Here is a 12,636-nt window from a genome sequence, read left to right on the forward strand (position 1 = left end):
GCTTGACAAATCTTCTGGAATTTTTTGAGGATGTTTCCAATAAAGTGGACAAAGGAGTACCAGTTGATGTGGTGTATTTGGACTTTCAGAAGGCTTTCGACAAGGTCCCACACAGGAGATTAATGTGCAAAGTTAAAGCACATGGGATTGGGGGTAGTGTGCTGACGTGGATTGAGAACTGGTTGTCAGACAGGAAGCAAAGAGTAGGAGTAAATGGGTACTTTTCGGAATGGCAGGCAGTGACTAGTGGGGTACCTCAGGGTTCTGTGCTGGGGCCCCAGCTGTTTACATTGTACATTAATGATTTAAACGAGGGGATTAAATGTAGTATCTCCAAATTTGCGGATGACACTAAGTTGGGTGGCAGTGTGAGCTGCGAGGAGGATGCTATGAGGCTGCAGAGTGACTTGGATAGGTTAGGTGAGTGGGCAAATGCGTGGCAGATGAAGTATAATGTGGATAAATGTGAGGTTATCCACTTTGGTGGTAAAAACAGAAAGACAGACTATTATCTGAATGGTGACAGATTAGGAAAAAGGAAGGTGCAACGAGACCTGGGTGTCATGGTACATCAGTTGGCATGCAGGTACAGCAGGCGGTTAAGAAAGCAAATGGCATGTTGGCCTTCATAGCGAGGGGATTTGAGTACTGGGGCAGGGAGGTGTTGCCACAGTTGTACAGGGCCTTGGTGAGGCGACACCTGGAGTATTGTGCACAGTTTTGGTCTCCTAACTTGAGGAAGGACATTCTTGCTATTGAGGGAGTGCAGCGAAGATTCACCAGACTGATTCCCGGGATGGTGGGACTGACCTATCAAGAAAGACTGGATCAACTGGGCTTGTATTCACTGGAGTTCAGAAGAGTGAGAGGGGACCTCATAGAAACGTTTAAAATTCTGACGGGTTTGGACAGGTTGGATGCAGGAAGAATGTTCTCAATGTTGGGGAAGTCCAGAACCAGGGGTCACAGTCTAAGGATAAGGGGTAAGCCATTTAGGACCGAGATAAGGAGAAACCTCTTCACCCAGAGAGTGGTGAACCTGTGGAATTCTCTACCACAGAAAGTAGTTGAGGCCAATTCACTAAATATATTCAAAAGGGAGTTAGATGAAGTCCTTACTGCTCGGGGGATCAAGGGGTACTGAAGCAGGAAGGGGGTACTGAAGTTTCATGTTCAGCCATGAACTCATTGAATGGCGGTGCAGGCTAGAAGGGCTGAATGGCCTGCTCCTGCACCTATTTTCTATGTTTCTATGTTTCTCTGAACTCCACAGCGAGCACCCAGGCATTGTACTAATGAAGGCCATTGCCTGGTCACATGTATGGTGGCCGGGAATTGACTCAGACCTGGAACACTGTGTTCGCAGGTACACGACGTGTGCCCAGCTGGGCAACGCCCCCAGGAAGGCCCCACTCAGCCTGTGGCCCTGGCCCACCAGGCCATGGTCACGTATTCACGTAGACTACGCGGGCCCGTTCATGGGAAAAATGTTCCTCATTGTCGTTGATGCGTACTCGGGTGCATCATATTGAATTCGTGCACGACATCCACCACAGTGGAGAGTCTGCGTGTGGTCTTTGCGACCCATGGCTTGCCGGACATCCTGATTAGCGACAATGGCCCGTGCTTCTCTAGCTATGAATTTCGGGAGTTCATGATGGGTAATGGCATCAAACATGTCAGGACAGCACCATTCAAGCCGGCTTCCAATGGCCAGGCAGAACGTGTGGGTCCAAATCATAAAACAAGGCATGCTCCGGATTCAAGGACCCTCCCTTCAATGCCACCTATCGCGCCTCCTGCTGGCCTACAGGTCCCGACCGCATTCGCACACGGGAGTCCACCAGCAGAACTACTCATGAAACGTACACTTAAAACTCGGCTGTCCCTCGTTCATCCAGTCCTGTCAGACATTGTTGAGGGCAAGCGCCAGTCCCAAAGTGAGTGCCATGGCCGCAACTCCAAGGGGAGATGTATAGAAAGATGACCCTGTATTTGTTCTTAATCACACTTTGGGGCCCAAGTGGCTTGAGGGTACTGTAATTGGTAAAGAGGGGAATAGGGTCATAGTGGTCAGACTTAACAATGGACAGATATGCCACAAGTATCTGGACCAAGTATAAAAAAGGTTCAGCATGGACACTGAGGAACCTGAGGAAGACCATGAGATACTGCCCACACCACCGCCAGTGAACGAGCAACAAGAACGTTCAGCAGCATGCACAGTCCCTGCAGTCAGCCCAGACGAGCCGGAATCACCATCGGTGACAGAGAAGCATGCCAAGGCTCAATAACCAGAGCCCCAACTGCGGCGCTCCACACGAGAGAGCGTCGACCACCTGAAAGACTCAATCTTTGACCCAAAGACGTTGGGGGGGGAGGTGATGTCATGTTTGTAACCATCATGTAACTGTAACCTTCATGTGACAACACTGTACACTGTATACACCTAAGTAATGCACACCTTGACCACAGGGGGTGAACTTACATAAGAACATAAGAATTAGGAACAGGAGTAGGCCATCTTGCCCCTCGAGCCTGTTCCGCCATTCAACAAGATCATGGCTGATCTGGCCGTGGACTCAGCTCCACTTACCCGTCCGCTCCCCATAACCCTTAATTTCCTTATTGGCTAAAAATCTATCTATCTGTGACTTGAATACATTCAATGAGCTAGCCTCAACTGCTTCCTTGGGCAAAGAATTCCACAGATTCACAACCCTCTGGGAGAAGAAGAGAAGTTGTGGGAGACACTCCTCACCTGGTCATCCAGGTATATAAGGGAAGGTCCCACGCAGGGTCATCACTCCTTGGTCCTGTGAATGAAGGGACAGGTCACAGAGTGACCTTGTCTCCAGAATGTGCCTCGTGTGATTTACAGTCGTGTGTAAGGACACAAGAACTTTCCTGTCAGCAAAGTGAGAGATGGCCAGAAGAGATAGCGCCTGCTCACCGGGAGGAGTGAGAAGGGGGAAAAGCGGTGTGTGGCCGGGGCTGTCGATCGGTTGATAGCGGGCCCCCTTGGGGTGCCAGGACAGGACAGGACAGCGGCGGTGTGCCCGGGGCGCGAGAGCCTAGCAGCAGCAGCTAGAAACATGAACAGGTTCCAAAAGTGGCTGTACAAGCCCAAGGTGAGTGCAGAGCTCCGTGCCCTAGCACACACACACACACACACACACACACACACACACACACATACACACTGTGACTCAAAAGCACATGTGGACGGGTTAAAAGATCAACTGCACTGTTAGCGTTTATCTTTCCATCTATCAAGCCATTCCCTTTTTCATTTTAAACAACAAGACAATCAGGTAAACTTCGGGCACCCAACTCCCTGGCACTGCATTTGCTTGAGAGCAGTTGATCTTTTAACACGTCCACATGTGCTTTTGAGTCACAGTGTGTATGTGTGTGTGTGTGTGTGTGCTAGGGCACGGAGCTCTGCACTCACCTTGGGCTTGTACAGCCACTTTCGGAACTTCTTGCACTTCTGATGAAAGGTCATCGACCTGAAACCTTCCGATGCTTTGCCTGACCTGCCGTGTGTTTCCAGCAGACGGGATCCTGGCCTTTATAAATAGAGGCAGCGAGTCTAACCGCAACGAAGTTATGATGAACCTTTATAAATCACTGGTTAGGCCTGAGCTGGAGCGCATTGTCCAATTCTGGCCACGGCACTTTAGGAATTGTGTCAAGGCCTTAGCGAGGGTGCAGAGGAGATTTACTAGAATGGTGCCAGGGAAGAGCGACTTCAGTTAAACAGAGAGACTGGAAAAGCTGGGATTGTTCTCTTTAGAGCAGAGAAGGCGAAGGGGAAATTTAACAGAGGTGTTCACAATGATATTGGATTTTAATAGAGTAGATGGGGAGAAATTGCTTCCACTGGCAGTAGGGTCAGTAACCAAAGGACACAGATTGGAGATAATTGGCTAAAGAGGGGAGAAGAGGAGAAATTTTTAGGCGCAGTGAGTTGTTGTGATTGGGAATTCACTGCTTGACAGGGCGATGGAAGCAGATTCAATACTAACTTCAAAAAGGGAATTTGATATCTACTTGAAAAGGAAAATATTGCAGGGCTCTGGGGGAAAGGGCAGGGGGAGTGGGACGAAATGGATCGCTCTCAGAGAGCCGGCACAGGAACGATGGGCTGAATGGGCTCCGTCTGTGCTGTCCTCCAAACAGTAATAGGGATGTTGGGGAGGGCATCAAACAGGAAATTAGGGGTGCATGCAATAAAGGTGTAGCAGTTATAATGGGTGACTTTAATATGCACATAGATTGGGCTAGCCAAACTGGAAGCAATACGGTGGAGGAGGATTTCCTGGAGTGCATAAGGGATGGTTTTCTAGACCAATATGTTGAGGAACCAACTAGGGGGGAGGCCATCTTAGACTGGGTGTTGTGTAATGAGAAAGGATTAATTAGCAATCTCATTGTGCGAGGCCCCTTGGGGAAGAGTGACCATAATATGGTGGAATTCTGCATTAGGATGGAGAATGAAACAGTAATTTCAGAGACCATGATCCAGAACTTAAAGAAGGGTAACTTTGAAGATATGAGGCGTGAATTGGCTAGGATAGATTGGCGAATGATACTTAGGGGGTTGACTGTGGATGGGCAATGGCAGACATTTAGAGACCGCATGGATGAAGTACAACAATTGTACATTCCTGTCTGGCGTAAAAATAAAAAGGGGAAGGTGGCTCAACCGTGGCTATCTAGGGAAATCAGGGATAGTATTAAAGCCAAGGAAGTGGCATACAAATTGGCCAGAAATAGCAGCGAACCTGGGGACTGGGAGAAATTTAGAACTCAGCAGAGGAGGACAAAGGGTTTGATTAGGACAGGGAAAATGGAGTACGAGAAGAAGCTTGCAGGGAACATTAAGGCGGATTGCAAAAGTTTCTATAGGTATGTAAAGAGAAAAAGGTTGGTGAAGACAAACGTAGGTCCCCTGCAGTCAGAATCAGGGGAAGTCATAACGGGGAACAAAGAAATGGCGGACCAATTGAACAAGTACTTTGGTTCGGTATTCACTAAGGAGGATACAAACAACCTTCCGGATATAAAAGGGGTCAGAGGGTCTAGTAAGGAAGGGGAACTGAGGGAAATCTTTATTAGTCGGGAAATTGTGTTGGGGAAATTGATGGGATTGAAGGCCGATAAATCCCCAGGGCCTGATGGACTGCATCCTAGAGTACTTAAGGAGGTGGCCTTGGAAATAGCGGATGCATTGACAGTCATTTTCCAACATTCCATTGACTCTGGATCAGTTCCTATGGAGTGGAGGGTAGCCAATGTAACCCCACTTTTTAAAAAAGGAGGGAGAGAGAAAACAGGGAATTATAGACTGGTCAGCCTGACATCGGTAGTGGGTAAAATGATGGAATCAATTATTAAGGATGTCATAGCAGTGCATCTGGAAAATGGTGACATGATAGGTCCAAGTCAGCATGGATTTGTGAAAGGGAAATCATGCTTGACAAATCTTCTGGAATTTTTTGAGGATGTTTCCAGTAAAGTGGACAAAGGAGAACCAGTTGATGTGGTATATTTGGACTTTCAGAAGGCTTTCGACAAGGTCCCACACAAGAGATTAATGTGCAAAGTTAAAGCACATGGGATTGGGGGTAGTGTGCTGACGTGGATTGAGAACTGGTTGTCAGACAGGAAGCAAAGAGTAGGAGTAAACGGGTACTTTTCAGAATGGCAGGCAGTGACTAGTGGAGTGCCGCAAGGTTCTGTGCTGGGGCCCCAGCTGTTTACATTGTACATTAATGATTTAGACGAGGGGATTAAATGCAGTATCTCCAAATTTGCGGATGATACTAAGTTGGGTGGCAGTGTGAGCTGCGAGGAGGATGCTATGAGGCTGCAGAGTGACTTGGATAGGTTAGGTGAGTGGGCAAATGCATGGCAGATGAAGTATAATGTGGATAAATGTGAGGTTATCCACTTTGGTGGTAAAAACAGAGAGACAGACTATTATCTGAATGGTGACAGATTAGGAAAAGGGAAGGTGCAACGAGACCTGGGTGTCATGGTACATCAGTCATTGAAGGTTGGCATGCAGGTACAGCAGGCGGTTAAGAAAGCAAATGGCATGTTGGCCTTCATAGCGAGGGGATTTGAATACAGGGGCAGGGAGGTGTTGCTACAGTTGTACAGGGCCTTGGTGAGGCCACACCTGGAGTATTGTGTACAGTTTTGGTCTCCTAACTTGAGGAAGGACATTCTTGCTATTGAGGGAGTGCAGCGAAGGTTCACCAGACTGATTCCCGGGATGGCGGGACTGACCTATCAAGAAAGATTGGATCAACTGGGCTTGTATTCACTGGAGTTCAGAAGAATGAGAGGGGACCTCATAGAAACGTTTAAAATTCTGACGGGTTTAGACAGGTTAGATGCAGAAAGAATGTTCCCAATGTTGGGGAAGTCCAGAACCAGGGGTCACAGTCTGAGGATAAGGGGTAAGCCATTTAGGACCGAGATGAGGAGAAACTTCTTCACCCAGAGAGTGGTGAACCTGTGGAATTCTCTACCACAGAAAGTAGTTGAGGCCAATTCACTAAATATATTCAAAAGGGAGTTAGATGAAGTCCTTACTACTCGGGGGATCAAGGGTTATGGCGAGAAAGCAGGAATGGGGTACTGAAGTTTCATGTTCAGCCATGAACTCATTGAATGGCGGTGCAGGCTAGAAGGGCTGAATGGCCTGCTCCTGCACCTATTTTCTATGTTTCTATGTTTCTATGTAAGATTCTATGATTTTATGATTTACTTCAGGTTTCCAGCATCCGCAGTGATTCACGTTGAATGTGAAACTTTGTGTGGCGGCAGCACATGACGGAACGAGTCTGCACAGGTCCGAGTGCCCGATGTACAGCTGGCACCGCTTGGCATCCTTTAAAATAAACGGGCAAAGCTGGCAGGGCTGGATCGGAAAGTGAAGCCCTGTGTGGCAGCAGGTTCATTCCCATTGCAGGCCGGTGATCTTTCACCAGAACTGGACGATGCTAAGAGGTGGGCAGCTTTTTTTTTAAAGCAAGTGCGGAGCCAGACAGTTCTACGTTGGGCTCGCTAAATTTGCCTGGTTGTATCGTTGTAGATCTATTCGGCAAACTTTCCCGGAGAGCAGTGAGCTACTGTAATGCTTTGCCGGCTGGTGAGGTGGAAGCTGCCTCTCTGTCCGCCTTCAAGCGGGAGCGGTTCCTGCCTGGGGCGGAGGTCACATCACATCCAAGGGAAACGTCGTAAGAGAACACTTGGTCGATGTGATCCCCTGGACTTGTTTCCATCGCCTGAGGGGGGGGGAGGGCATTGGAGGGGCATTTTCCAGACCCATTTTTTCCCTTTTAGCCGTGGGCTTTTCCCCCTCTCTCCCAGGAGGTTGCATGGATGGGCAGTGGGGAGGGGGGAAAGGGATAAGAAGTGTTTGGTCAGAATGTTCCGGCCATCATGAATGTGGGACAGGATTGATGGACCAGATAGTCTTTTCCTGCCCGTCATCCTAGCATGTTCGTATCCTGCACTTGACGAACTTTTGGGGGCATCCGAAGCGGAGGAGGGCGCTCGATAGACCCTCGCGGTTGACAGTGTCAGAGGCCTTTGTAAGGTCGAAGGCGGCCATTTATAAGGGCTGGGGCTGTTCCCTGCAGTTTTCCTGCAGCTGTCGCGCTGCAAAAATCATGTCCATTGTGCCCCGGAGGGGACAAAATCCGCACCGTGACTCCAGGAGGAGCTGCTCGGCCACGGGGAGAAAATGGTTGAGGAGGATTCTAGTGACAGTAGCTGATAGCAGGGAGATTCCTCTGTAGTTGCCGCAGTCGGACTTGTCCCCTTTTTTAAAGATGGTCACGATTCGGATGCCCCCAAAAGTTCGCCTGCTCCACGATGACATGCAGACCGTGATCCTTACCAACGGATCCATTACAGACCCAATCCACGTCCGGACCGGGGTCAAACAGGGCTGCGTCATCGCCCCAACCCTCTTCTCAATCTTCCTCTCTGCCATGCTCCACCTCACAGTCAACAAGCTCCCCCCTGGAGTGGAACTAAACTACAGAACCAGTGGGAAGCTGTTCAACCTTCGTCGTCTCCAGACCAGGTCCAAGACCACCCCAACCTCTGTCGTTGAGCTACAGTATGCGAATGATGCCTGTGTCAGCGCACCTACAGAGGCTGAACTCCAGGTCATAGTCGACGTAGTTACTGAGGCGTACGAAAGCATGGGCCTTACACTAGCCTGTCCTCGCCGCACATCACTCCCCCCCAGTCATCAAGATCCACGGCGCGGCCCTGGACAACGTGGACCATTTCCCATACCTCGGGAGCCTCTTATCAACAAGAGCAGACATTGATGAGGCGATTCAACACCACCTCCAGTGCAGCCTTCGGCTGCCTGACGAAAAGAGTGTTTGAAGACCAAGCCCTCAAATCTACCACCAAGATCATGGTCTACAGGGCTGTAGTAATACCTGCCCTCCTGTATGGCTCAGAGACATGGACCATATACAGTAGACACCTCAAGTCGCTGGAGAAATACCACCAACGATGTCTCCGCAAGATCCTACAAATCCCCTGGGAGGACAGGCGCACCGAGCGCAGGCAACGGAAAGAGTGTGCGCAAATCTGTCCCACCTTCCCTTACCCTCAACGACTATCTGTCCCACCTTTGACAGGGCCTGTGGTTCTCGTATTGGACTGTTCAGCCACCTAAGGACTCATTCTAAGAGTGGAAGCAAGTCTTCCTCGATTCCGAGGGACTGCCTATGATGATGATCCTGCACTGTGCATCATCTTTATCTTTCAATGCCAAGAAATATTTCCCGCTGCAATGTTGAGTCGTGCTTGGCCCAATCCTTAGCAATCTTGTCTCTGACTCAACAGGTTGTGGGTTCGGGTCCTTGCTCCACCATATCAGTATGTAGTCCAGGCTGATACTGAGAGAGCGCTGCATTGCTGAAGGTGGCGTCTTTAGCATAAAACTTTAATCTGAATGCCTGCCCAGGCGGACCTTGTAGATTCCATGGCACTGTTTGAATAGCGGGCGAATATTTCCTCGGTTCAGCAATTCTAGTCATGCTGCAAACCCATTCTCAGAGTAAAGATGTCTTACTGCAAATATATAAGGCCCTGGTGAGACCACATTTGGAATATTGTGCACAGTCTTGGTCACCTTACCTAAGGAAGGATATACTTGCCACAGAGGGAGTGCAACGAAGATTCACCAGACTGATTCCTGGGATTGGGGGATTATCCTATGAGGAGGTATTGAGTGGACTAGGCCTATATTCCCTGGAATTTAAAAGAATGAGAGATGATTGAACCATACAAAATTCTGACGGAGCTTGCAGGGAGGATGTTTCCCCTGGCTGGGGAATCTAGAACCAGGAGTCACAGTCTACTGAGATGAGGAGAAATCTCTTCACTCAGAGGGTGGTGAAACTATGGCATTCTCTCACCTAGAGGGCTGTGGAGGCTCAGTCGTTGAGTATATTCAAGACAGTGATTGATAGATTTTTGGATGTTAAGGGAATCAAGGGATATGGGGATAATGCAGGAAAGTGGAGTTGAGGTAGAAGATCTGACATGATCCTATTGAATGGTGGAGCAGGCTCAAGGGTTTGAAATCTTGCTCCTATTTCTTATGTTCTTATATTTTCTTCCTTCCTTCCAGCATGTGCGGGCGATCGGAAGTACACTCCCACCTCCCGGGAAATTCCCGGCGAATCTGTTTAACTCACGTGGTTCGACACGTTGACAGACTTTGTGCAGTAGTCCTTGTACCAAGAACCGGATGAAAACAAAGTTGGCTGGTTCATGATAATGTTCATGCATCACCAGACCTGCGAATCCTTGGGGCTGACCCTCACGATTCAGAAAGCCCTAGAGTGATCAATCATTACAAAATATATTAATGATTTAGATGAAGGAATTGCATGTAATATCTCCAAGTTTGCAGATGACACGAAGCTGGGTGGCAGTGCGAGCTACGAGGAGAATGCTAAGAGGCTGCAGGGTGACTTGGACAGGTTAGGTGAATGGGCAAATGCATGGCAGATGCAGTATAATGTGGATAAATGTGAGGTAGCAAAAACAGGAAGGCAGATTATTATCTGAATGGTGACAGATTAGTAAAAAGTGAGGTGCAACGAGACCTGGGTGTCATGGTATATCAGTGATTGAAGGTAGGCATGCAGGTACAGCAGGCAGTAAAGAAAGCAAATAGCATGCTGGCCTTCATAGCGAGGGGATTTAATTATATGAGCAGGGAGTTCTTGCTGAAGTTGTACAGGGCCTTGATGAGACCACGCCTTGAGTATTGTGTGCAGTTTTGATCTCCTAATCTGAGGAAGGACGTTCTTGCTATTGAGGGAGTACAGCGAAGGTTCATCAGACTGATTCCCAGGATGGCAGGACTGAAATATGAGGAGAGACTGGATCAGCAAGGCTTATACTCACTGGAATTTAGAAGAATGAGAGGGGATCTCATAGAAAAGTATAAAATTCTGACAGGACTGGACAGGTTAGATGCAGGAAGAATGTTCCCAATGTTGGGGAAGTCCAGAACTAGGGGTCACAGTCTAAAGATAAGGGGTAAGCCATATCGGACCGAGATGAGGAGAAACTTTTTCACCAAGTTGTGATCCTGTGGAATTTTCTGCCACAGAAAGTTGCTGAGTCCAGTTCATTGGACATATTCAAAAGGGAGTTAGATGTGACCCTTCCGGCTGAAGGGATCGGGGGGTATGGAGAGAAGGCAGGGGTGGGGTACTGAGGTTGCCTGATCAGCCATGATCATATTGAATGGTGGTGTAGGCTCGAAGGGCCGAATGGCCTACTCCTGCACCTATTTTCTATGTTTCTATATTCACATATTCACTTTCTTTATTTTTACAAATTAACTACATTTCACATCTGAGTGTTAAAATTCCCTTTAAATAAAGGCAAAAGAAAGATTGATCTGCATTTACATAGCACTCATTGTGACCTCGGGACATCCCAAAGGGCTTTACAGACAATTTGGTATTTTGAAGTGTAGTCATTATAGGAAACGCAGCAGCCAAACTCCCATAAACAGCAATGTGATAATGACCAGAGAATCTATTTTAGTGATGTGGTTTGAGGGATAAATATTGGCCAGGACACCAGGGAGAACTACCCTGCTCCTCTTCGAAATAGTGCCATGGGATCTTTTACCCGAGGACAGACGGTGCCTTGGTTTAACCTCTCATCCGAAATACGTCACCTCCAGCAGTGCAGCACTCCCTCAGCACTGTGCTGGGAGTGTCAGCCTTGTTTGTTGTGCTCAAGTCTCTGGAAATGGGGATTTGAACCCACAGCCTTCTGGCCTAGAGGTGAGTCTCAGCTGACTGGAAGCAGTGAGACACAGGATATGAACTACTGGATGGATTGGGTCACGTCACTCATCTGTCTACCAAGGGATTCTGTCCATGCCTCTTTATCCCAATAAAATGGGACCTTCACTTTCGACGGGATCCACACTGAGGAGAATGGGAATTTGCAGATATTCAAGAGTCCCCTCGCCCCCAAAAAGTTTTAATCTTCTGATTGGTGCATTTAAATGACCTAATCAAGTGCCCACCATGTGCAGATAAGATCCACGGTATAGTGCTTTAATACATGCGGGCTCTAACTCCCATTCATTGCCAAGGTCCGATAGACATGGGATCTACAGGATGCCCCAGCAAGAGATCAATACTTTCATGAGAGAGGGGAGAAAAAAACTGATGAAGAATAAGTTCTAAACAGGCAAAGAAGGCTTAAAGGATGTGGTGAGGGGGAGGGGGCCAGGGTGACTGGTAGGGGTAGGGTCAAGGGGATAGAGGGAGGGGAAGTTGGGAGGAGTAGGATGAAAGGGAGAGGCTCAAGGACAGCAGGAAGGGAGTAAGGAGAGGGATGCAGGGAGGAATAAGTGTGAAGGTGTAGGAATAACAAATTGGTGCATGAAACACGAAAGGATAGTAAGCAGGTACAGCAAGTGATCAGGAAGGCCAATGGACACTTGGCCTTTATTGCAAAAGGGATGGAGTATAAAAGCAGGAACGTCTTGCTACAGTTATATCGGGAATTGGTGAGGCCACACCTGGAGTGCTATGTGCAATTTTGTTTCCATATTTATGAAAGGATATACTTGGTTTGGAGGCAGTTCAGAGAAGGTTCACTAGGTTGATTCCGGAGATGAGGGGGTTGACCTATGAGGAAAGGTTGAGTAGTTTGGGCCTCTATTCATTGGATTTCAGAAGAATGAGAGGTGATTTTATCGAAACGTATAAGATTATGGGGGGCTTGACAAGGTGGATGCAGAGAAAATGTTTCCACTAATAGAAACATAGAAACATAGAAACATAGAAAATAGGTGCAGGAGCAGGCCATTCAGCCCTTCTAGCCTGCACCGCCATTCAATGAGTTCATGGCTGAACATGAAACTTCAGTACCCCCTTCCTGCTTTCTCGCCATAACCCTTGATCCCCCGAGTAGTAAGGACTTCATCTAACTCCCTTTTGAATATATTTAGTGAATTGGCCTCAACTACTTTCTGTGGTAGAGAATTCCACAGGTTCACCACTCTCTGGGTGAAGAAGTTTCTCCTCATCTCGGTCCTAAATG

The 12,636-nt window shown here is 48.1% G+C and overlaps 1 protein-coding gene across 1 annotated transcript in view; it reads right to left on the reverse strand.

The window, feature by feature from the left end:
• LOC139262770 (probable ATP-dependent RNA helicase DDX60) overlaps positions 1-12,636 on the reverse strand; it is a 191,529-nt gene that overhangs the window by 33,951 nt on the left and 144,942 nt on the right. The window contains exon 31 of the mRNA XM_070877924.1: positions 9,750-9,891. Coding sequence (XP_070734025.1) covers positions 9,750-9,891 — 142 coding nt within the window. The remainder of the gene's footprint in view (positions 1-9,749; positions 9,892-12,636) is intronic.

This window comes from Pristiophorus japonicus, chromosome 1 (genome assembly GCF_044704955.1).
Source record: "Pristiophorus japonicus isolate sPriJap1 chromosome 1, sPriJap1.hap1, whole genome shotgun sequence".
Lineage (NCBI taxonomy): Eukaryota > Metazoa > Chordata > Chondrichthyes > Pristiophoridae > Pristiophorus > Pristiophorus japonicus.